This window comes from Callospermophilus lateralis, chromosome 1 (assembly GCF_048772815.1).
Source record: "Callospermophilus lateralis isolate mCalLat2 chromosome 1, mCalLat2.hap1, whole genome shotgun sequence".
Taxonomy (NCBI): Eukaryota; Metazoa; Chordata; class Mammalia; order Rodentia; family Sciuridae; genus Callospermophilus; species Callospermophilus lateralis.
The window spans coordinates 116,519,446-116,545,231 of record NC_135305.1 but is presented as its reverse complement, the minus strand read 5'-3'; the positions used below and the strand labels follow the sequence as shown (position 1 = coordinate 116,545,231).

Here is a 25,786-nt window from a genome sequence, read left to right as displayed (position 1 = left end):
GGACCAGGACTCACTCCCTGGGACCGTTGTGTCGGGAATGATTGTGAGTCCAGGCTGGAGCTTGCAATAAAGACTCTTGTGTGGTTGCATCAGATTGGGCTCCTGGAGGTCTATTGGGGTCCCACGAATCTGCCATTACAGGTTCCGGAAAGGAGCTTTGCTCTAGAGTTAATACTGTCAAGAAGCAGATATAATTTTGTGACGTTTATCTTAATCTTTTCAAGAAGGTGGGAGGGACAAAGAAAGGCACTAAACCTGGATTTTTGTTCATTTTTGCAGTTTGGATGATGTTCAAGTTTTTGTTTTTTGTACTGATGATTTAACTAAAGGGCGCTTAACCATTGAGTTAGCACCCCCTCCTTTTTTTTTTTTTTGGTACAGGGGAATGAACTTGAGGCACTTACACAAGTGAGCCACATCCCCAGCTTTATTTTGCATTTTATTTAGAGACAGGATCTCACTGAGTTACTTACCAAGGCTGGCTTTGAATTCGTGATTCTCCTGCCTCAGCCTCCTGAGCAGCTGGGATTACATGCCTGCCTTGGAAGGATTTTTTTTTTTTTTTTTTTTAGTTGTTGATGGATCTTTATTTTATTCATTTATTTACATGTGGTGCTTAGAATCAAATCCAGTGCCTCATAGGTGTGAGGCAAGTGTTCTTTATCACTGAGCCACAACCCCAGCCCTAGAAGGATTTTTTTTGTGGTGTGTGTGTGTGGTGCTGGGGATTGAACCCATGGCCTTGTGCATGCCAGGTAAGCACTCTACCAACTGAGCTATATCCCCCAGTTGTTTTTTTTTTTTTTTTAAGGTGAGGAATGAAGTGGTCATCTGTAGAAATGACCCTGGATCTAGGTGTGGTTTTTTGGGTTTTCTTCAGAAAGGCAAAAGCTGTTTTGATGCTATTAGCTAGGCCTTGGTGTCCTCCTATTGAACAACTTTGAAAACAAAGCAGGGACCCAGGTTAGTCCGGGGGCAGATTATGTGCCTAGTATGCACAAGGCCCTGTGTTCCATCCCCAGCACTGGAAATAAATTTAAAAAGAAAATTGCTTTGAGGAATGCAGTTTAAGTTCCAGTATAATGTTCCTTAGGGTTTTAGAACCCTGAAAGCAAATTATGGAGAGTTGTTATGCATTTTCTCCCACATTAGCCTGGGGAGAGTAGAAACAGAACTTGACGGTAGTCCCTGAAAGCACCCCCTCTTCCTAGTGACAGTCCAGTCATGCCTGTTCCATCTCATCTCATCGCATTGCTGGGGCAGAGACATACACACTTAAGACAATCCCTTCCTGATTCTTTTCTTTTCTCCTGGTAAATAATCATATTTGCTTTTTTTTTTTTTTTTTGGTACTGGGAATTGAACGCAGGGGCACTTTATCACAGAAGTTATCCTCAGTCATTTTATTTATTTATTTGAGACAAGATCTTACTAAATTGCCCAGGCTGCCCTTGGATTTGAGATCCTCATGCCTCAGCCTCCTGAGTCACCGGGATTACAGGCATGTGCTACCACAACCACCTAGATTTTCTTGGATTTTCTATTTAATTTCTCAGTCCCTCCCTGTTACCTCCAAACTTTTGCATATATTTATTTGTGCTCCTCAATGGTTAACAACTGCTATCTCTTGCATCCAAACTGAGCTTTCCAGTACACTGAATATTGTGGTGTTTCTGGGGCCAGAAGGGCAAGATTATGGGCAAGAGTAAGTAGTTCACCATGGTGGTGCAGGTCTGTAATCTCAGTGACTTGGAAGCTGAGGCAGGAGGATCTCATGTTCAAGACCAGTTTCAATAATTTAGTGAGACTCTAAGCAACTTAGTGAGACCCTGTTTCAAAATAAAAACAAAAAATGGCTGGAGATGTGGCTCAGTGGTAAAATGCCTGAGTTCAATTACTAGTACCAAAAAAAAAAAAAAAAAAAAGGGCGGGGTGGGAAAGAGTAAGCAGTTCTATTTTATTTTATTTTTAAAGAGAGAGAGAGAGAGAGAATATTTTTTTAATATTTATTTTTTTAGTTTTCGGCGGACACAACATTTGTTTGTATGTGGTGCTGAGGATCAAACCCGGGCCGCACGCATGCCAGGCGAGCGCGCTACCGCTTGAGCCACATCCCCAACCCAGCAGTTCTATTTTAAACTCTTGGAATACTTTATGAAATGTATTCCTTCTACTACTACTACTTTTTTTTTTTTTTTTTTCCCCTCTTACACCTTCCTCCTCCTCCTTCTTCCTTCTCCTTCATCTTTTTTTTTTTTTTTTTTGGTACCAGGGATTGAACCCAGAGTTGCTTAACCACTTAGACAATCCTCAGTCCTTTTTTATTTTTTGAGACAGGGTCTTGCTAAATTGCCTAAGACCTCACTAAGTTGCTGAGGCTGGCCTTAAACATGTGATCTTCCTGCCTAGCCTTCCAAGTCACTGGGATTACAGGTGAGCAGCATTATGCCTGGCTCTGTGAAATGTATTCTGTCATGTAGGCTCCAGGGGCTAGGGGTGTATGCAGCTCAGTCACGATGCATGTGCTTAGTATGTACAAGGCCCTGAAACAAAAAAGAGCAGCAAAAATGGTAGGCTTGATACTATAGGTTAATTTAAAATATATTAATAATATTCTAAAGATTAGGTTTGTAGCCAGGTGTGGTGGTTTATACCTGCAGTCCCAGCTACCTGGGAAGCTGAGGCAGGAGGACTACTTGAGCCCAGGAGACTGAGACCACCCTCAACATAGTGAGACACTGTCTTTAAAAAAAAACAAAAAAACCCCCCAAACAACCCAGGGTCTCACACATGCTAGGTGAGCACTCTACCACTGAGCCACAACCCCAGCCCAGGCTTAATTCTTAATGAGTAGGTTTAAAAATAGGAAATTAGAGATTTTTACACAGCCTGTTGTGATTAACAATGAAAGTGACCAAGCTATTCCTTGGTGCCCATGTCTAAGGCAGAAAAAGGGACAATGGGCCAAGCAATGAAGCATCCCCCTTGTCTCCACATTGTCCCAAGAAGAATGAAGGGGCTCCTGAACACATTCTTGGCTATTCATTACACTCACTGCTCTCATGTTTTTTTTTTTTTTAAATCAAATTTATTTATTTATTTTTCCAAATGAATTTATTAATAAGTTTATAGCCAGACAGTTTCTCTTGCAAGGCACTTGAATTTGGGGAGGGAGGCCAAGAACAGAAACAGGGTGGTGGAGAGGAGGGTAGGAGAGAGGGAGGGACAGGGAGGGAGAGAGGCAGAGAGGGAGTGGGGGAAAAGAGGAAGAAAGAGAGGGAAGGTGGGGAGAGGGAGGGAGGGAAGGATAGAGGGAGGGAGAGAGGCAGAGAGGGAGGGAGGGGAAAAAGAGGAAGAGGGAGAGGGAAGGTGGGGAGAGGGAGGGAGGGAAGGATAGAGGGAGGGACTAGGAGAGGTGGGGAGAGGGAGAAAAGGAGAGGAATGAGAGGCAGGGTAGGTGGGGAAGAGGAAGGGAGGGAGAAGGAAGGAGGGGAAGAGGGAGGGAAGGAGGGAGGGAAGTGAAAAGAGAGGGAGGGAAGGGAGAGAGAGAGAGAAAAAGGCACTTGAACTTGGCCTACAGTTTCCTTTATATTGTTTCTGCACGGACAGGATGACAGACTGCAGGAGTTGGCACTGCTCCACCGAGTTCAAGGTACGTTCCTCCCTAACCACAGCACATTCCTGTGGGGTAAGGAGATCAAATCAAAGTCACTCTCCAAAGGCAGCTTCTGCAAGTGCTCAGCTGTCTTTCACTATTCTAAACTCTAGAGGTTTTGCTTATTAACATTATCAGTGTTAGAATGGGGTTTCCATTAATATAAACAGGTTTAAGACATGTAGATTGAGCTGAGGGTATAGCTCAGTGATAGAGCATTTGGGTAGAATGTGTGAGGCCCTGGGTTTAATCCCCAGCACCATTTAAAAAAAAAAAAAAAAAAAAAAAAAAACCAATGTGGGGGCTGGGGCTATGGCTCAGCAGTAGAGCACTTGCCTGGCATGTATGAGGCACTGGGTTCAATTCTCAGCACCACATATAAATAAATAAAGGTCTATCGACAACTAAAAAAAACATTTTTAAAAATCCAGATCAATTAGAATTACTTTACTGGCATTAAAATAGTGTAAAATCTGGTGAGCTTTTTACCTTTCCACACTCAAGATGGCATCCTGGGTTTAATTTTTTTTTTTTTTTTTTTTTTTGGTACTGGGGATTTAACCCAGGGATGCTTAACTCCTGAGCTACATCCCTAACCCTTTCTATTTTTTGAGACAAGATCTCACTAAGTTGCTTAGGGCCTTGTTATATTGCTGGCCTTGAACTTGCCATTCTCCTGCCTCAGCCTCCAAAGTCACTAGGATTACAGGCGTGTATCACAGTGCCCTGCCTTGGCTTAATTTTTTAAAAAAATTTTTTAATTGTTGTTCGACACAATATCTTTATTTTAGTTATTTATTTTTACGTGATGCTGAGGATGGAACCCAGGGTCTCACATGTGCTAGGTGAGCACTCCACCACTGAGCCACAACCCCAGCCCAGGCTTAATTCTTAGTCTGATGCCTCACACTGGTGGGAGAATTCTTGGTCAAATCCTGCCACTTGAATATTTTTTCATTTGCTTCTGATGAACCTTCTGTGCAAGGAGTTTTTGGAGAAATAGGATCAGAGGTGGGACTTGGAGTTTTTGGAGTAAGTTGTGTGGCTGTTCTGTGCTTCCTTCTACATGTCCTCACAGGAGGCAGAATTCTATGGGAGATCTGCTTTCATTAACACCTGGCTGACCCCAAGCCAAAGAAGAAATCACAAGGGAAACTAGGAAATGCTTTGAAGTGAGTGAAAATGAAAATACAGCAAAACCAAACTTATAGGATTCCACAAAACCAATGCTTCTAGGGAAATTCTTAGCTATAAACACCCATTTTAGAAAAGAAAAGGAAGGTCTCAAGTCATTAACATAAACCTCCACCTTAAGAAACTAAAATAGAGGAAACGGAACCCAAATCAAATGTAAGGAAACAATACAGATTAGAGCAGAAATAAATGAAATAAGAAATATAAACAAACAAACAAAAAATCAACAAAACCAAAAATGGTGAATAAATGTATGCCAACAAATTAGTTAATTTAGTCAGGCACAGTGGTCATGTCTGTTATCCCAGCAACTTGGGGGCTGAGGCAGGAGGATCACAAGTTTGAGGCCAGCCTCAGCAACTTAACAAGACCCTGTCTCAGAATATAAAATAAAAAGTGCTAAGGATGTGAGGACATTGCTCAATGGTAAAGTGTTCCTGAGCTCAATCTCTAGTATCAAAAAAGAAAAAAAAAGAAAAAGTCTGAAGGTAGCTTTAGACAAACTGAAGTTTAACCCTACAAAGAAAGACCATGTCCTTGTAAGATAGTGAAATCTACCAGATAGTTATGAGAAATCAAGAACAATCTTTCACCAGGTCTTCCAGAAAACAATATAGAAATCTTCCAACTTATTCTATAAGACCAGTATTATCCTGCTACTGAAACCAGAAAAAGTTGTCACAAGAAAACTACAGACCAACATATTTCCGAATATAGCTATAAAGCCCCTTTAGAAACACTGACTCTGTAAAATATTCTTACTGCAGTGAGTCTTAATAAGAATTATTATTGCCTTTAAAAAAGAATATAGCTACTAAAGTCCACAACAAATATAAAACTAAAAAATTTTAGGGCTGGGGTTGTGGCTCAAGCGGTAGCGCGCTTGCCTGGCATGCGTCCGACCCGGGTTCGATCCTCAGCACCACATACAAACAAAGATGTTGTGGCTGCCGAAAAACTAAAAAATAAATATTAAAAAACTCTCTCTCTCTCTCTCTCTCTCTCTCCACTCTCTCTTTAAAAAAAAAAGATTATTTAAAAAAAAAAGTATTAAAAAAAATTTTTAATCTCAGCAAAATACTAGCAAACCAAATCTGCAACATATTAAAAGATATATCATGAGCAAGTGGGATTTATTCCAGATATGCAACACTGGCTGAATAATCAAAAATCCAGAAATTTAGTCCACCACATCAACAGACTACAGAAGAAAAACTCACATGATCACTTCAAGAGACACAAAAATATTGACCAAATCCAAGACCTTTTATTATGAAAGCATTCAACAAACTAGGAAGAGAAGGGATGTTCCTTAACCTAATAAAGGACATCTATTAAAAAAAAATACAGCTAACATTATACTAAATTGAAAAAAACAATGTTTGTCCCTAAGTTTGAGAATAGGAAAAAGATGTATATTTTTGCCATTTCTATTTAACATTATATTACAGGTTTCAGAAAAGACTATTAGGTAAGATAAAAACCAAAAAGCATCCAGATTGGAAAAGAAGAAGTAAAACTATAACTATTTGCACATGACATGATTGTAACTCTAGAAAGTACAAAGGAAAGAAAATCAGAATAATTGAGTTCAGTAAACCTGTAGGATACAAGCTCAAAATTAAAAAAAATTAATTATAGTTTTGTAAAGTAGAAATAATCTGAAAATGAAATTTAAAGAATAATTTAAAAAATGGAATAAAATATTTAGGAATAACTTTAACAAGATCCTAGGCAATACCCAACACTGGGGGAGGAGGGGAGGAAATGGTGTTTGCACTTAAAGTATAAAACTGTTCAAAGAAATTAAGATGACTGAAATAATGAAAATTAGGGACTGGGGATGTGGCTTAAGCGGTAGCTGCTCGCCTGGCATGCGTGTGGCCCGGGTTCGATCCTCAGCACCACATACAAAGATGTTGTGACTGCCGATAACTAAAAAATAAATATTAAAAATTCTCTCCCCCCGCCCCTCTCAAAAAAAAAAAAAAAAAAAAGAAAGAAAGAAAGAAAGAAAATAGCCCATGTTCATGGATAAGAAGACTTAATATTGTTTATTTTTATTTTTATTTATTTTTTTAAATATTGTTTTTATACTGAATACTCTCCACATTGATCTTCAGATTCAATGCAAAACTTATTAAAATTCCAGCTTACCTTTTTTCAGAAAAAAAAACAGGCTGATGGTAAAATTAAAAAAGAAATGCAATTTTGTATAATAAAGAATTCAGCTGACTTTTGTCACTGGTTCCTGGAGGGAAATAGGGAAATGCTAATAAACACACACAGACACACACACACACACACACATATTAGTTGTGGTTGGACATGCCCTAAATTCATGGGGAGAAGGTGTGGAGGCTCGGGTTCAGAACTCTCTCAGACCTTGTGCTGCACCTATCAGACATTAAGCCCATTATGTGTACCAGATCTGTCTGACTCCATGGAGTTTATAACATAACAAATATGATTTGTAATTGCTCCATTGCTACTGATGAGCTCTGTCTCTTGTTTTTTAGTTCATTGGTCACATATCAGCTCCAATGCAAAGTCTATCTTGCTTCTTTTTTTTTTTTTTACCCCCTTTCAATGCTTTATTCACTCAATTACTCAATACAATTTTACTCTATAGGTTCTTTTTTTTCTTTTTTTTTTATTATTAGTTGTTCAAAACATTACATAGTTCTTGACATATCATATTTCATACATTTGATTCAAGTGGATTATGAACTCCCATTTTTACCCCGTATACAGATTGCAGGATCACATCGGTTACACATCCACTTTTTTACATACTGCCATTCTAGTGTATGTTGTATTCTGCTGCCTTTCCTATTCTCTACTATCCCCCCTCCCCTCCCATCTTCTCTCTCTACCACATCTACTGTAATTCATTTCTCTCTTTTTTTCCCCCTTTCCCCTCACTTCCTCTTATATGTAATTTTGTATAACAATGAGGGTCCCCTTCTATTACCATGCAATTTCCCTTCTCTCTCCCTTTCCCTCCGCCCTCTCGTTCCTGTTTAATGGTGATCTTCTTCTCAAGCTCTTCCTCCCTGCTCTGTTCTTAGTTGCCCTCCTTATATCAAAGAAGACATTTGGCATTTGTTTTTTAGGGATTGGCTAGCTTCACTTAGCATAATCTGCTCTAATGCCATCCATTTCCCTGCAAATGCCATGATTTTGTCATTTTTTAGTGCTGAGTAATATTCCATTGTGTATAAATGCCACTTTTTTTTTTTATCCATTCATCTATTGAAGGGCATCTAGGTTGGTTCCACAGTCTAGCTATTGTGAATTGTGCTGCTATGAACATCCATGTAGCAGTATCCCTATAGTACGCTCTTTTAAGATCTTTAGGGAATAGTCCGAGAAGGGGAATAGCTGGATCAAATGGTGGTTCCATTCCCAGCTTTCCCAGGAATCTCCATACTGCTTTCCAAATTGGCCGCACCGATTTGCAGTCCCACCAGCAATGCACAAGTGTACCCTTTTCTCCACATCCTCGCCAGCACTTGTTGTTGTTTGACTTCCTAATGGCTGCCAATCTTACTGGAGTGAGATGGTATCTTAGGGTGGTTTTGACTTGCATTTCTCTGACTGCTAGAGATGGTGAGCATTTTTTCATGTACTTGTTGATTGATTGTATGTCCTCCTCTGAGAAGTGTCTGTTCAGGTCCTTGGCCCATTTGTTGATTGGGTTATTTGTTTTCTCATTGTTTAATTTTTTGAGTTCTTTGTATACTCTGGATATTAGGGCTCTATCTGAAGTGTGTACAGACCTGGAATTTCATTTAAAGGATAATATTTTCTCTGTTATGAAAGGCTTGATTTTTGTCATCAAAATAAAAATAGTGGGGCTGGGATTGTGGCTCAGTGGTAGAGTGCTCGCCTAGCACACATAGGGTCCTGGGTTCGATCCTCAGCACCACATAAAAATAAATGAATGGAATAAAGGTATTGTGTTCAACTACAACTAAAAAAATAAATATTAAAAAAATAAAAATAGTAAGGTAGGACTGGGGGTGTAGCTCACTAGTGGGTCACTTACCTAGAATGTGCAAGGTATTTGGTTTGATCCCCAGCACACATGTGAGTGTGCATGTGCGCATGCATACACACACAAATTAGTAGTAATTATAATTTACAAAGCACATTTGAGTGTTATGTGTCATGTACTAAGCTAGTAGTTCCAGTAGATAATTAACTTTATTTAATCTTCACGATAACCTGTGTGATAGGTACTAATATTATCACTGCTAGAATTTGGATCTGAAATATCCCTTAAAGGACCACGGGTTAAGGGCTTGGTCCCTAAGCTGTAGTGCTTTTGGGAGGTGGTGGAAGCTTTAAGATGTGGGGTCTACTTATAAGAAATTAAGTCTGCAGGAAGTCGTTCCTTGGAAGGAGATCCTTTGAAGACATTGATTCAGCTCTGGTAACTGCTTCTATGTCAGGTTCTGACACCTGACCCCCTTCTTTCTTCTGCTTTCCGGTCCCTATGAGGTGAGCAATCTTTTCCTGTAGGTGCTTCCTACTATGATGTGCTCCCTCATCACAGGCCCCAAGCAATATGGCCATTTGATCATGGACTAGACCTCCGAAACTGTGGGCTAGAATAAATCTTTCCCCTTATAAATTATCTCAGGTATTTTGTCACAGTGATGCAGACTAAGAAAATCACCCATTTTAATTTTTTAAATATTTATTTATTTTCTTACGTGGTGCCGAGGATCCAACCCAGGGCCTTGAACATGCCAGGCAATCGCTCTATCGCTGAGTCACAACCACAGCCCCAATGACCTACTTTTTAATTTAACTTTTGGTGGTGCTGAGGATCGAACCCAGGGCCTCACAAGTGCTAGGCAAGTGCTCTACCACTGAGCCACATCCTAGTCCTTATCAACCTTCCTCCCTCCATCACCCTTTCAAAAATTAGGAAAATAAGTAGGAGAGCTGGATTCAAAGCCAGGTAGGTGTATTAGCTTGCCTGGGCCGCTATTAACAAAATACTAGAGACTAGACAGCTTAAATAGCAGAAGTTCATTTTCTTTCTTTTTTTTTTTTTTTAGAGAGAGAGAGAGAAAGAGAGAGAATTTTAATATTTATTTTTTAGTGCTTGGCGGACACAACATCTTTGTTTTGTATGTGGTGCTAAGGATCAAACCTGGGCCGCACGCATGCCAGCAAGCGTGCTACCACTTGAGCCACATCCTTAGCCCCAGAAGTTCATTTTCTTACAATCCCAAAGCCTGGAAGTCCAAGATTAAAGTGCCAACGTGGTCAGTTTGGTTGCAGAATCTAATATTTTCTCAGAGGCCCCATCTCCATATATAGCTGTCTTAGGACTTTAAAATATGAATTTTGGGGAGGTGGACACAAACATTCAGTCCAAAACACCAGCAACTGTTTGGCACCAAAGCCTGGGAAGACATAGCTGCAAAGTGGTCAAAACCTCTGTTTTTTTCCGGATACTATTATTAGGATAGATGTGGGAAGTGGGGAGGGGGTGAATACTTTGCTTCACTTGTTGATCAAAAACAAATCCAAGTGGGGCTGACAAGTTTTTAGACATCTAACAACAGATCTCCCACAGGGCTTTGTTAAGGAACACTAGAAAGGTTTCCTGGATCTAGAAGTCCCACTAAAATTGGAATTTAGACAAAAAGGGAAGGCATTTGGAAGAAGAAAAAAACAATCCCAGTGACCTCAGAAGCCATGACCCAGAACAGTGTTTTAAAATTAATCCCCCAAATCAAAGATGGTTTGCTGTGGGGCCTAGCAGTTTTTCCAGCTGATGGCAACAGGTGAAGGGAAAGTTTTTTTCAAGTTTCTCCAAATATGTGTTTGAGGCAATTTCTTTTTGTGGTCAGATTGTTTGGGTCCGATCACTGTTCTAGGAAGGAATGAAAACTAGCTACAGAAGTATTTCAAACCTCTTTTCATTTCATTCCTCCTTCTTTGCAAAAGTACTAAAGGTATTTGGGACATTTGCTTGCATTAAAATCATTTACTTAAAGGACTCCTGGTGTGTGTTCAGACAAGTAAGACATTCTTGTCAGTTTTAAGGGGTGGGGGTGGGGGGTGGAGATTGTATTGATAGTCCCAAGTACCTTTAGGTCCAACACCTGCTCTAATTAATTTGCCTCCTGAACACCAGTAAATACTAAAATGTTCACTGAGTATAATGGAATCAGTATTCACAAAATACAAATTTTTAGACAATGACAAGGGACCACAAAATAACTGCAATTTTAAGCTTTTGGACAATTTGGTTTAGTAAGTGATTCTTTCTAGAAGTGTTTGAATGTATTTTTTTTTTTAAATCAGAATTTTCTGTTTGTTATTTTAATCTTTCCTGATCAGAGACTTAAAAAAAAAAAACCCAAAAAACCCAACTTTTTTTTTTTCCTGGACATGGATCAAAAACTTAAACTGAATTTCTTAAGATCCAAAAGGGGAGGTAAAGCTGTTTTGGGCTGAATTAGAAGACCATGGAAATAGTGACAAGAGAGTGTTAACTATCCAGAGAATAAGTAAAGTTGTTCCACCCTATCCAGGAGGAGTAGAACTGGGGCTAATATTTACTATCAGACTAGTTCTTGCTAGCATTATCTACAGGCCAAAGAGACTTCTAGGTGGCTTTGCTTTTTATCAAACAGAATACGCCCAAGGCCACAGTAACAAATGGGACTGCCAGTCAAAATGAAGGTCATACCATTAAAAAGATGTTGTGTGTCTAGTCAACTCTGACCAAATCTGGCTTATTGCCTGTTTTGTAAATAAAACATTGTCTCTCTTTTTTCTTTCTTTCTTTTTCCCCCCTGTAAATGAAGTTTGATTGAAACAGTGAACTCATCCTTTCATTTAAATATTGTCTTGGCTGCTTTTGTGCTAAAATGACAGAGTTGAGAAGTTATAAGAGAGGTCATATAAGGTCATCAAACCTAAAATAGTCACTATCTGGCCATCTGCAAAAAAGGGCCTCAAGTTGTCCTTTCCCCACCTCCTCATCTACTGGCCTAGGTGGGATGCTTGCTGTATCAGGTATTACATGAAGTCAGTTGAAGAAGTGACCACTCAAGCTCTGATCTGATTGTTTTTCCTCCAGCACAATGAACTTTGCCATCCATTAAAGCTTGAGCCACAGACTGAAATAAAATGATATAAAGGTTAAAGCATACCTATTTTCAATTAGCAGAAGCCAGAAAAGAATACAGGAAATTTATTTTTAAAACTTTAAATAAGTAATTAACTAGAGGGAATCTTCTTTAACTTGATCTTTTCTTCTATATTTGAAAAGTATTTCATCTTTGTTAAAATTTCCTTGGCTTTTTCAAAGTCATCTGAAATAAACAAGAGACATTGACGTCAGGCTTCATTTTAAGCAAGAATAAGACCTACTCTGGCAACCAAGGCAGCTAGATCAAAGCCAAGCCTGGGTCGTTGGAGGGGCCCTCAATTACTCAGAAAATCAGCAAGGGGGAGTGAGGACATCTGAATTATTAAGGAGACAAAGAGATAACCAAAAGGAGGCAAGAGCACATGTTTACAGGGTTTGGATAAATCTGAGGAAATGACTCTCTTCAGGAGGGTCCCAAATAATAAATGGACTGTGTTTTAACAGTTTCCCGTAACACATATGGTGGTAGCCCTGCGGAGGCCGTAGAAGAACCAGGTGCTTCTCTGAAGACAGGTGCCAAGGCACAGAGCTGTCCTCAGGTGGCTTTCAGTCTCTGAGAATGATGCCCTAAGCTGGTGGCTTTCAAGTGAGCGTGATTTTGCCTCCAAGGGAACATCTGACAATGTCTGAGGCATTTTTAGTTGCTGTAACCTGGAAGGTGTTACTGGCATCTAGTGGGTACAAGCCAAGGATGCTGCTAAATACCTTAAAGTGCAAAGGACAGCCCTTTATGACCAAGAATTATCTGACTCAAATGTTGATAATGTGGGGCTGGGGCTGTAGCTCAGTGGTAGAACGCTTGCCTCGCACGTGTGAGGCACTGGGTTTGAGCCTCAGCACCACATAAAAATAAATAAAATAAAGGTATTGCGTTCATCTACAACTAGAAAAAAAATTTTAAAAAATGTTGGTAATGCTGAGGTTGAGAAAACCAGACTTAAATAAATACAAAATAATGTGATGAGTGCTGAAGTGAAGATGTTACAATTATCCATATTGAAAATTATCAGAAAAAATTTCAGAATACATAAATTATGATGCTATTTATACAAAGATTAAAAAAATATGCAAAAGTAAGTGATTTACTGTTATATCCATTAAAACTACAAGAAAAGCAATGGAATGATTAGCAAAGGGCCTGCAGGGAGCTTGGAACACCATTTCTTTCTTTTTTCTTTTTTTTAAATTTAGAGACAGAGTCTCACTGAGCAGGGCACTGAAGAACTGCCTCAGCCTCCCCAGCTGCTGGGATTACAGGCATGCACCACCATGCCCCGCTATCCTTACTTTTTTAATATTTATTTTTATTTTTTTAAAATATTTGTTGTTTAGTTGTAGTTGGACACAATATCTTTTAATTAGCTAATTAATTTATTTTTATATGGTGCTGAGGATCGAACCTAGGACTTTGCCTGAGTTAGGCGAGAGCTCTACTGCTAAGCCACAACCCCAGCCCTTAGTATTTATTTTATTGTATTTATGTATGTATATAGGCATGTATATATTTATTTATTTTGGTACTGGGGATTGAACCCAGAGGCACTTTATCACTGAGCCACATCCCATCCCTTTTTATTTTGAGTTAGGATCTCACTAAGTTTCTTAGGGCCTTCTTCAATTACTGAGGCTGGCCTTGAACTTGCATTCATCTTGCCTCATCCTCCTGAGCTGTGGGATTACAGATGTGCACCACTGTATCTGGCAACTTTTTAAATATCCAAATATCTGAAAATTAGGGTAAAACATATAGTTTATCAGGTTATTTATTTATTTATTTTTTGGTGGTGGAGGGGTATGAACCCAGGGCCTCACACATGCTAGGTTAAGTGTTCTATACTGAGTCTTATCCCTGGCCCTTCACTTCACTAACTTATATGTCATTATATTTATATAGTGAGGCTTTTTTTTTTTTTTTGGTGGTAATGGGAATCAAACTGAGGGCGTACTATGCTCTATCACTAAGCTATATATCCCAGCCCAGCCTGCATCTTTTTATTTCTTTCCTTTTTTTGAGAGTCTTACTGTTGCCTTTGGTCTTGAACTCCTGGGCTCAAGTGATCCTCTAGCCTTAGCCTCCCAAGTAGTGGCTTACAAATATGTGGCACTGAGTATGGCTGGGGGTCTTGTCCTTGACCCCACCCCATACTGGATTGCACACAGAGACTCTCTACCACTCAGCCACCCTCAGGCTCGTTTGTTTTCTTTTTGAGACAGGGTCTCACTAAGTTCCCAGGCTAGCCTCAGACTTGTGATCCTTCTGTCTCTTCTTCCTGACTAGCTGAGAATACAAATGTGAGCCACAGCACCTGGCTTCTATTATTGTTTTGAACAAACTTGTTTGTTAGATCAATTGAGAATGAAAAAAAAAAAGTATTTGACATTCATTTATTCCTTTTCCAATAATCTTCTTTCCTCTATGAAGACCCAAATTTCAGACCCATATCATTTTCTTCTATTTCTTTTTTTTCCTGCAGTGCTGGGGATCAAATCCAGGGTCTTGTGCATGCTAGGCAAGTGCTCCATCACTAAGCCATACTCAGTCTTTCCTTCTCTCTAAAGAACTCCTTTTAGCTTTAGGCACCAAATTCCTTTAGTTTTTGTTCCTCTAAGAAAGTAGTTTTCCATCAGATTTGAAGGATGATACCATAGTACAGAATTCTAGGTTGATAGACTTTAAATAGTTCACTTTTTTTTTTCTTTTTTGGTCCTGCTGGGGATTGAACCCAGGGCCCTATGCATGCAAGATAAGCACTCTACCAACTGAGCTATATCCCCGGCTCAATATTTCACTTCTATACCTTACCTTATTTTCTTTCTAAAATGGAATGGAAGTGCCTTCCTCCTATTTAATGTTTCACTGGGATATTTCTGTTTTTGGTTCACAGTTTGTTCCTATAGCAAGACTATAGAAGTATAATTATAGCAAGAAGTATAATTCATACATATTTTATATTTCCAGGTACCTATCAGAGGATAAGTATATAAAAGCTACTCATTGAATGAACAGTTATGCCTCAATGCTTAAAATTTCTTTCCATATTTAACAAAGTCATAAAATAGAATACCTTGTTCAAAAGCTCTGCTCACGTTGTCAATACATTCTTTCTGTTTAGCTGAAAGAGAAACCATTATCTTAGTTTTTCTATTTAAATAGACTCATAATACCACTTTATAATCATCTAGCTTTAAACAGGCAGGAAGCTTAGATTCAAGATTATGGTTTCATAACCTTTGTTTCTGAATATACCTCAATGGTGGCTGCAGTTTCATGCAGTACCAGGCCAGGCGGCTGAGGGAGGAGGATCACAAGTTTGAGGCCAGCCTCAGCAGCTTAGTGAGACCCTGTTTCAAAATAAAAAATAAAAAAGGCTATGGGTGTAATTCAGTGGTAGAGCACCCCTGGGTTGAATCCAAGTACTACCTCCAAAAATAAACACAAAAAGAAAAAATAAAAAGAAGCAACACTGGCTGAACCTCATTACACTGTTTTTTTTTTTTTTTTTGTATCAGGGATTGAACCCAAGAACGCTCAACCACTGAGCGACATCCCAAGTCATCCCCAGCCCTTCTTATTTTTTATTTTGAGATAAAATCTTGCTAAGTTGCTAAGGCTGGCTTTGAACTTGTGATCCTTCTGCCTCAGCTTTCTAAGCTACTGATTAGAGGTGTGTGCCACTATACCAGGTTACACTGTTTTTTAGCCCATGGAAGGTCTGAGAGGCAATCGCTGAGATTTATAAAATTGTAGGAAATCAAATTTAAAAAAAAGGGATAGGAGGAGTGCAATAGTTTGGATAAGAATCTTCCAGAGGTCCATGTGTTAGAGGCTTGGTCACTAGCCCTATTGGCAAATGGTGGAACTTAGGAGGCGAGGCCTAGTGGAAGGCAGTTAGGTCATTGTGGGTCACTCTTTTTGCTTCCTGGTTTCTCTGAGGGGAGTAGCTTCCTCCACTGTATTCTTCTGCCATGATGTGCTGCCTCACCATGGGCCTCCAGAACAGTTGGGTCAACCAAACATGAATGTAGACTTTCAACGGGGCATGGAAATGCACGCCTGTACCTACAGCAACACGGAAGGCAGGAAAATAAAAAATTCGAGTCCAGCCTCGGCAACTTAGCAAACCCCTAAGCAACTTAGCGAGACCCTGTAGCAAAATAAAAACAAAATGGGCTGGGGATATAGCTCAGTGGCCAAGCATTCCTGGGTTCAATTTCTAGTAATCCCCTCCATAAGAGACTGATACCTCTAAAAATGTGAGCCAAAATAAGCCCTTTTTTTTTTTTAATTTGTAAGCCTATAACCTCAGGTATTTTGTCAGAGATGGAAAGCTGAATAACACGGGACAAGGATATGCCTCATTGCCTCCAACAAGTAGTCTTCCAGATTTCAGTGAAAAAATTAACACCTGAGCATCACCTATCAGCAGGGCACACCAAGTGTTTTAGGAAGCTATCTCATATTTCTTTTGCTTCTTCATTGGAAAATGTGGAATTTTAAAAATTACCGAGTTTTCCAGATATAAATAATACCAATCATTTATACAGTGCCTTCTTTCAAAGAACTTTGAAATACATCATATTACCAAGGTAGTTAAAGATAGATAGGGAGGGAATTGTCCCATGACTGGGAACTGCAGGAGCTGGGAAAAGAAGCCCAGGCACCTGACTTCCAGCCCAGTGTTTGAATCTTGCCTCTTGAATAGCAACTGGCATCAACGAAAGAGTCCTGGATGGTAAGTCCACAGGCTCTGAAGTCCTGATCCCAAAACTAACTGGTTCTGTGACCTTGTACATTTACTTAATAAGGCCTGACTGGTACAGGCTGGGAGGAAATGTAGGAATTAAATCTAAATCAAGGTCCGTTCTACATGCTCGAAGTCAAGAACTAGACTAAGTGTGTGACCTGCTTTTTTTATCTTTACTCATTTCCTTACAACAAGCAGTACTAATAGTTTCTGTTTTATGAATGAGGAAACTGAGGCCGAGATGCGTGAAGTCACTTGCTCAAGGTCACATAAAAAAGTCAGAAGCAGTGGTGGCAATAGACCTACGTCTCCTTCCCCTCAGAGCTTCATGCTGCCTTGCTTTCTGAAGCAGCAAGCCCTTCTGATTGCATGCTCTGGGTCTCTCCTTTCTGCACATCACCCACTCCTAATGCTATTAAAACAGTTGACAGTCTCCTCACTACAACTTCTATTTTATAGTCTTTAATTTTTTTTGCTATTATTCACTCATTTGATAAATATTTCCTGAGTTCCTGTTATGCTCTGAGTACTGTAGTGTGAGCTGAAGATGTGAGGCATAGTTTCTGCTTCTTCAGAAATCTAGTGGGGAGATCAATATTGTTCAAATAATGTCACACAGAAGTGTATAGTTATAACTGTGATTAATCTTATACAGGAGAGGTATAGAGGTCAAAAAAGGCTTCTCTGGGGAGTGGTGACTGCTCCCAGATCTGAAGGAGTTAACTTAGATGGGGTCTGGGGGAGATGAGGATTTTGGGCAGCAACCACAACATATGCAAAGGTGCTGGAATAGGAGGGTGCCTGGTACAGATGAGGAAATGGAGGCCACTGTGTCTATAGTGAAGCGGACAAAATGGAGAAGAGGCCAGAGCATACGGGGTCTTATAAGCCATGCTGAAGATTTTGGTTTTGCCAGGTGTGATGGTGCGCACCTATAATCTCAGTGATTCAGGAGGGTGAGGTAGAAGGATCACAAGTTTAAGGCCACCGCTGACAGCTTAATGAGACCCTGTCTCAAAATTAAAAATAAGAAGGGCTGGATATATAGCTCAGTGGTAGAGCTTCCCAGGGTTCAATCCCCAGTTACTCCCCCCCCCCCCCCCCACCAAAAAAAGTTACTCAGGAGACAAGGTAGGAAGAGATAATTTGAGTTCAGAAATTCAAGACCATCCTGGGCAACATAGTGAGACCTTGCCTAAAATAAATAAATAAATAAACAAAAAAATAAAAATTAGTTTTAAACCCGAGGACAGTGAGAAACCACTTAAAGCTTTTTAGGAAGGTCAAGGATGGTGATTAATTTGGGTTTCAAAAAGATTACACAATGACAGGAATATTTAAATCTGGCAGACGGACCAGTTAGAAGCTACTGCAGTTGTCCAGGTGAACGGAATGGTACTTGGAACAGGGTTGTAGCAGTGAAAATAGTGATGGGTGGGATGGATGAGACACATTTAGGTCACTCTTTAAGCCTTGTTGATGGATTGACTATGAAGGGAAGAGAGAATTAACTTGTTATGATATCTGTTAAGGATTTATAATTGTTCAGCTCTATGGTGTCATACATGTAACAGAGGGAACACTGGAAGAGGCACAGGTGATTTGGTGGAAAGGTAAAGAAAGGAGACACATAACTTTCAGTTTAAACATGCTGGGTTAGAATATATAAACTTCACAAAGACACAGACCATGTCTTTTTTGTTCCTTCCTATTTTCTACGTCATTTATAGTGCTTGATACATAGTAGGCAGACTATAAATATTTGAAAAAGTGCATAAGCACATATAATCTGTATGAGAACCTGGGAGTCTTTTCTAAGTGGAATGGTTAATTTTATGTGTCAACTTGGATAGGCTATGGTGCTTCGGTGTTGATCAACTCTGGTCTACACCAGGCTTGATGGCTCATACCTCTAACCCAGCTAGCTACACAGGAGGGTGGGGCAGGAGGATCACAAGTTCAATGCCAGCCAGGGCAACTAATGAGAACCTGTCTCAAAATAAAGAATAAAAAGGGGGACTGGGGTTGTAGCTTAGTGGTAGAGTGCTTGCCTTGCATGTGTGAGGCACTGGGTTCGATCCTCAGCACCACATACTGGGGATATAGCTCAGTGGTAAAATATCACTGGGTTCAACCACCAGTACTAGGAAACGATAATAACAATGGTCTAGATGATAACTGTGAAGGTGTTTTTTATGTGATTAATATTTATGGGGCTGGAGTTGTGGCTCAGTGGTAGAGTGCTCACCCAGCATGTGCGAGACCCTGGGTTTGATACTCACCACCACATATAAATAAAGGTATTGTATGCAACTACAACTAAAAAATAAATAAACATTAAAAAAAAAATATATATATATATATTTATAATCAGTTGACTTTATTGTATTTATATTTTTGCAGTCCTGGAGATCAAACCCAGGGCTTTTCCCAAGCTCAGCAAGGGTCTACTACTGAGCTCCATCCTCAGCTCTCAGTTGACTTAAGTAAAGTTAACCTTGGTAACATGGGAGGGCGTCCTCCAATCAAGTAAACACATTAAACAGAGAAAGAATTCTGCTTTAAGACTTAACATAGAAACTTGACCTGAGTTTCTAGCTTGCTGGCCTGCTCTATAGATTTTAGATGTGCCAGACCCCACAATCATTCAGGCCAACTCCTTCAAATAAACCTATCTGTATAATATGGGTTTTCTAGAAAACCCTGACAGATATACTATGGAATAAAGTAAGAAACAAACCCATTCAGGATCAGAAGGTCAGAATTTCAAGGTTTGTCCTGTTGCATATCTACTTTGTGACCTTGGGTGCCTGTGCTTGGTGATCTTGGACGTTTCTGCCAACTTCTGAAGCCCATTTTACTTGTTAGAGATAAAAATAGTATCTAAATCATATTGTGAGTAAAAAAGATCACTGCAGTGTACAAAATATAATTATGTTCTTGGTTTAAGGCTGCCTTCTAGCTGGGTACACTGGCACATGCCTGTAATCCCAGCTACTCAGGAGACTGAGACAGGAGAATCAAAAGTATATGGCCAGCTTGGGCAACTCAGTGAGGCCCTATCTCAAAAAATAAGAAGGTCTGAGGATGTAGCTCAGTGGCAGAGCAATCCTGGGTTCAATGCCCAGTATCAAAAAATAAACAAAACAACAACAAAAAAACTGCCTTCCACATGGTTAGAGACATTGCAAGTTTAACCTCCAAGCAAAACTGGTTTTAGTATGATTAAGGAAAAAAAATATATTCCTTGATTCCTTATTATGTCCAATGTGCTGGCAAGTGCTCTACCCTTGAGCCAGAATCCCAACACCCAACATGTACTCTATGTCCATTTTTTCATTTAATCCCAGACATGTACGCATAACAACGATAAAACACATTCAATATTTGCTCTTTTACCTTGTATAATGGATTCAATTTCGTTTACGGCAGCTTCACTTTGAACTTCTGCAAGTTTTTCATTGATTTCCATTATTTCCATGAGGAATTGACTATCCATTTCATAATCTGTCCCTTTAGGAATCTCTATCCCATGAAGCTTTAGCTATTGAAGCATAGAGCAAGGAAAATAAGATTGGTTAGAGAAACTATGACCAGAGTCATGTAAATCTTGCTTACCCATCAGAATAAAATACCACTCATGGGGAACACTTGATCTGTCTCAATAATGAAAGTGTGAGGTAGGCTGTCAAAAGCCTGAACAGAGACAGGAGTTCTGAAACAGCATCCCACCTTATGTTACCTGGAACTGTGTGGCCCTGAGGCAGGCAGTTCTCCATTTGGAATTTAAAATAGATGTTTGTAAACTTTCTATTCAATTCTAAAATTTTCTGGATTCTAAGATGTTCTTGGGAGGAAAAAAAAAAAAAAACCCGAAGTTACTCTTCCCTAAAAACTATCATTATCAAATCCTTGAAATTTATAGAAAATGATTAAAACAATGCAATTGGGCAATTAAGATTTACAAAGAATACTCTGAAAATACACTTGTATAATATTTTTTCTTTCTTTGTGTACGATCTCTGAGTCTAAATATCACTGGGTTCCTGGACTTGCTAAGGTCTCAAGCACACTTCTGCTGAATACAGGGGGAAGTTATTCATAAAAGACTCGAGAAATCACCTTACAAGGTATAGTCCCCTGCTCAGGGGGGCCAGCAGGGTCTTATAGGCATCATTCACCAGGGTTGAATGCTTCTCTGAGAAGTCCTTTTCAGTCTGTTAGTAGAGAAGAAGACAGTCATTGAAATCTGCCTTCTCATTCACAAACTTTTATAATAGGCTGATAGGCAGGCACCTAAGGAACTGGCCAGAGTAGAACTGGTGCTGGGTGAGGTGTCTTTAATTTTAGTTCATGAGTTCTAAGTTGTCTGTGTAATCAGACAAACAATGTGAGGGAATGACATTTCCAGGGCCTGCTTGGCTGGGGTCCCGCTGCCACAGGGTGGAGCTGGTAGTCTAACTTTGTCCCTGATAATCAGTTAATCACAGGCCACTGCTACCTACCCAGTGTATAGGTGTCTGGGGAATAAGGGGGTGGTCAATAAATTACCTGAGATCTCTGGCTGAAGAAATCTGGGTGGACAAGACGCTGTAGTTGCTGAAACCTGTGCTGGAGTTTTTTAGTGTTAACTCTGAAGGAACGGTTGCTAGAAGGAAATTGGGAGATAAAATTCATGTCACAGATGTTTATAGATTTATATGTTATGAGACTGGCTCTTATAGGGAAGATGTAATCAACATGAAGAGAGAGAATTTCAAAAAGTGGTAGGTGCTATGAAGGAAAGTTGAACAGGGTCAGAGAAAGTGACAATGTGTGGAGAGAGATGACATTTGAGCTAAATTCTGAATGATAAAGCTGATTAATCAAAGATCAGAGGAAACTGTCATCCAGCAGAGAGAACTTCAAGTGCAAAGACTCTGAGATGGGAGGCAAGATTGGAAACTTAGCAGGGCCTGGTGCTGCACGCCAGGAAATCATAATCTCAGCAGCTCAGGAGGCTGAGGCAGGAGGATCACGAATTCAGTCAGCCTCAGCAACAGCGAAGCACTAAGCAACTCAATGGGACCCTGTCTCTAAATAAAATACAAAATAGGGCTGGGGATGTGGCTCAGTGATGGAGTGCCCCTGAGTTCAATCCCAGGTACACCTTCTTCCACACAAACACAAATTGGAAACTTGACAACTTAAAAAGTCGGGTTACTACAGCCCATCACAAGTGCTCAGTGACTGGTGGGAGCAGATTAGGGGAAGGGGCATTCTGAAATCTAACCTATCTTTCCAACGTGCAGGTTCCTTCAACCCAGTCTCCCACTTTAACCCAATCTCCTTCTCTTCCAACTCCCAGAACCTGCCTTACTTGCTTACCAGTTCAGCTCTACCCACACCTCTCCAGGCTACTCAATCTTCAGAATAATGAAGGGAAAAACCCCATTGGACCCTCTTCTTCCAATTTCCATTTTGTCCTTGGAGCTTGCCAACAACATTTTTCTGTCTTTATTCCCGTGAGTAATAAAGACAGTAAAGCCGCCTTGATGCTGGGGACCGAACACCAGGGCGTCAAGCATGCTAGACAAAGGCCACATCTCCGACCCTCACTCTCTAATCTTGGACTCCACATCGATACTTCTTTTTTAAAAGTCTCAACCCAGCTCCAACTTCCGGAGCCTTTCCCTTCTCTCAAGTTCGGCCCCTCATCTTCCCTTCTCAGTCAGGAAGCTCTGGCCCCTCAAGTTTCCCTCCCCAGTCACCCTCGATTTCCTCCATTCCCCGCCCCTCCCCTTTCCTCTCCAACCTCAAACGCCCCTTCCCTTAGTCCCCGCCCCTCAGTTTCCCCTCTTGGAGACCCCTCCCCGACCTCGCTCTCTAGGGCTCCACCCACTATCTTAGCAGCCCGGCCTTCCCACTCCCAAGCCCGATCGGCCCTCCTCTCACGCAGGCCAGCCCCAGACGTCTCTCCCGTCCCGAGCTCCTTTACCAATCCATGAGGCTGAAGAAGTCTCGAGTCGGGTCCGGCGGCTGCAGCGCTCGGCACTGGTGGCAGAAGAACCCGTCCCCCCGCCCGGGGCTGCCGCAGTTCCAACACCTCGCCGAACCGCTTCCCTCTTCCGACGCAGCATGGCAGCTTAACACTCTCCTTCCGGGGACCCCTGCGGGCCGCAACCCCCATAGCCGAAACAACACCTGGGCCCTCCCGCCCCACATCTGGCCCGTGGCCTATCTGGCCGCGGTCATGTGTTGGGGAGAAAAGCCGAGAGCGTAGCCGCACACACGAGTGCTGCTGATTGGTTGGAGAGCTGAGGGGGCGAGGTCTCCTGGAGGGCACTTGGACGCTGAGTTCCGCTTGCGTTCTAAACTACAATTCCCAGTAAGCATTGAGGCCACACGCGTTGGTTACATCCGCTGCTCCTCATTGGTCGGGCTTCGGCGGAGGGTGTTTTGATTGGCTGAGGGTGGAGTTTGTATCTGCAGGTTTAGCGCCACTCTGCTGGCTTCGGCTGCGGAAAATTTGCGGCTTCAGGTGGGCTCACGCGGTGAGTCATAGTGGAAAACTTAACTTGGGTGCTTGGGGGTTCGAATTCCATTCCCAGGGTCTTAGCAAGGGGAGTCTCCCGAGCTTCCGCATTTCTGGATTTTTTTTTTGATCTGGAGGGGGGAGCGCGTGGGCGACACTCTTCCTTTGTAGCTAATCTTCGAGGTGAAATTTACTTTCCCTCTTACTACAAGTTGAAACAGGCCTGGATGTACAGGATGAGAAAGAACAGAGTTGTGCTTCTCAATACCAGAGCGGAGTTACTTTGTAAAGACTTCTATAAACATAAGTAATTATTGCCATTCTTTAGATTCAATCTCTAAAAAATACTTCTTGAGAACCCAATCTTAACTGCTAGGTGCTGCAGGAACTAGAAACGCAGTTAGTAGGATATTCTAAGTGTTCATAAGTTAAGTGTGTGGGATGGGGTGGCAAGGAATGGATAGGAGAGGACCAGTCCTCGCTGGGACTCAGTTTCTCTATTTGAAAGAAAGGTTGTTTGGCATTCGGAAGGCCTCTTGATTTCCTTGGGACTGAAATTCTGTTCCTAGTCTTATAGATTTGCTTTGGTTACTTTGTTTTTTCACTCACCACTGGTATTCCATTAAAAATAGCTCTCCATTAGCAAACATTTTGAGGGGAGGAACTTTACATGCATTACCTCAGTTATTCACGGTTCATCTGTTTTTTTTCAAATGAGGAAGCGGGTTCAGAGAGGTGATTTATTGAAAGCTCACTACTTGTCAGGCTGGAGAATTATTGCTCAACAAAACTGCAGAGGGGCTTGGGATGTAGCTTAGTTGTAGAGTGCATGCTTAGCATGTATGATGTCCTGGGTTCCCCAGCTTTGGAGGGAGGGGTACAGGGAAGCATCAGAGGGATTCAGCTTGGCTGAGGCAGTATTAGACCAGCAGGTCCTGGAGTAGTAGATTCCGCCATGGCATCACTTTCCTGAATATGTTTGAAGGATAACCATCTGGACCTTTGTATCTCCAAACCTATGTAAATACAGTTAGTATGAGTATAGCTTTTTACTGGCCCAGAGTGTGGGTTCAAGGAAATGTACCTTTTTATTTTGAAAAAGAAAATCTGATTAGATCATTGAAATTTTCTTTGGCTTTATTGGTGATTCTGAAAACTCAGAGTCTATCAAGTGAATTAAAGGGTCAGAGGCTCTGTTATGATCTCCTGTGATCCAAGCATTCCTTTAAGATTCCATCAAGGCTGGAAAGTCTTTGGATGCTGCAACATTGAGCCTCGTGTTACTTAGCATCAAAAGGGTTAGGTTGGGCTGGGGCTGTGGCTCAGCAGTAGAGCGCTCGCCTTGCCTAGCACATGCAAGGCCCTGTGTTCCATTCTCAGCACCCCACATGAAAAAATAAAATTAAATAAAGGTATTGTGTCCAACTCCAACTGAGAAATAAAAGAAAAAAAGGGTTAGGTGGATTTGTCTAGAGCAGTCCTCTTTGGGTTCTGCCTCATTAAGTGAACTTGCCTTTAGTTAGGTGTCAGGGAACCTAGACTGAACAAATAGGACTTAATTCCAACCCTACTGGAGAATACCCTGGGTATAAGGGGCACAGACATTTTATGCAAATGATTTCCCTAAAGTGGTAAAGGGAGTTACTGTACAGTTTCTTTTTATCAGTCTTGTATTCCATGTCCCTTGACCCTTTCTTTTCTTTTCCTTTCAAAGCATATATGAAATTTAAATGCATTATTGATATATATTAATACATTTGTATCCTAATTTTCAATAATTGGATGCATGGAAGTTTTTATGAGCCTCCCAATTCAATTTTATTGTTTTTTGTGTATCTGTAAACTTCAAATTATTTATATATATATATATATATATATATATATTAATATTTTCTCTTGTGCTTTATAGCTGTTAGACAAAATGCTGATCCAGTGAAAGTGATCTTATGAAAAGCCCAGCCCAGAAGAACCAGAAGTGGACTGTTAGGATTTTAATTTTTGCAGAGCACGCTTGACCTGGATTTTTTTCTTTTCTTTTTTGTCACTGTAATATGTCCATTCTTGACTCTTGAACTTCAAGCCTTGTTCCTTGAAATTCACCTAATTTTTGGACACTTAACTTTTTGAAGTCGCGATGTCTCGAGAGACGGATGCAGAGAGTCAACAGTCCCACAGCAGCACCTCCCCTCAGGCTCATGCCAGTGGTGTCTCTTCACAGTCCCAAGGGGGCTTCACTCAGTCCCAAGTCCTCTCCCCACAATCCCACGGGTCCTCACAGTCCCAAGGCACATCCAGCTCTTCTACCAGCACGGCACCCACCTCCAGCCAGTCCTCTCACTCCAGCTCCGGGACGCTAAGCTCCTTAGAGACAGTGTCCACTCAGGAACTCTATTCTATTCCCGAGGACCAAGAACCTGAGGAACCTGCCCCTGCCCCTTGGGCTCGATTATGGGCCCTTCAGGATGGGTTCACCAATCTTGGTAAGACCTTTGTTG

General features: G+C 40.9%; 2 protein-coding genes across 6 annotated transcripts in view; one reads left to right on the top strand and one right to left on the bottom strand.

Annotated features, from left to right (window-relative positions):
• Nucleotides 1-12,059: 12,059 nt before the first annotated feature.
• Hscb (HscB mitochondrial iron-sulfur cluster cochaperone) lies at nucleotides 12,060-23,083 on the bottom strand. Of its 5 annotated transcripts, XR_013092193.2 has the most exons (7): nucleotides 22,755-23,081; nucleotides 21,329-21,425; nucleotides 20,905-20,994; nucleotides 20,177-20,321; nucleotides 15,280-15,374; nucleotides 15,098-15,145; nucleotides 12,060-12,195 (listed from the first exon to the last, which is right to left on the bottom strand). XR_013092193.2 is itself a non-coding variant. In XM_076865067.2 (6 exons), exons 1-6 carry the CDS (start codon nucleotides 22,979-22,981, stop codon nucleotides 12,101-12,103), a joined length of 702 nt encoding a protein of 233 aa, XP_076721182.1. In that variant the 5' UTR covers nucleotides 22,982-23,082; the 3' UTR covers nucleotides 12,060-12,100. The 5 variants fall into 5 exon arrangements, 4 of the variants coding, with proteins under 4 accessions (XP_076721182.1, XP_076721188.1, XP_076721205.1 ...); XM_076865067.2 differs by lacking the exon at nucleotides 15,280-15,374 and having other exon boundaries at nucleotides 22,755-23,082; XM_076865073.2 differs by lacking the exons at nucleotides 15,098-15,145; nucleotides 15,280-15,374 and having other exon boundaries at nucleotides 22,755-23,083.
• A 171-nt stretch (nucleotides 23,084-23,254) lies between these two features.
• The window catches only part of Chek2 (checkpoint kinase 2), a 42,870-nt gene continuing 40,338 nt past the window's right edge, over nucleotides 23,255-25,786 (top strand). The window contains exons 1-2 of the mRNA XM_076865057.2: nucleotides 23,255-23,310; nucleotides 25,201-25,771. Of these exons, the coding sequence (XP_076721172.1) occupies nucleotides 25,426-25,771 (346 nt within the window). The 5' untranslated portion in view covers nucleotides 23,255-23,310; nucleotides 25,201-25,425. The remainder of the gene's footprint in view (nucleotides 23,311-25,200; nucleotides 25,772-25,786) is intronic.

What these genes read in the sequence shown, in the direction of transcription:
- Hscb (XM_076865067.2), bottom strand. Translation starts at nt 22,981, where the DNA reads ATGTGGGGCGGGAGGGCCCAGGTGTTGTTTCGGCTATGGGGGTTGCGG. An exon ending in TGAGCAGGGGACTATACCTT is followed by an intron (nt 20,322 to 20,904) that starts GTAAGGTGATTT and finishes ATGCTTCAATAG; the next exon opens with CTAAAGCTTCATGGGATAGA. An exon ending in AATTGAATCCATTATACAAG is followed by an intron (nt 15,146 to 20,176) that starts GTAAAAGAGCAA and finishes TTTCTCTTTCAG; the next exon opens with CTAAACAGAAAGAATGTATT.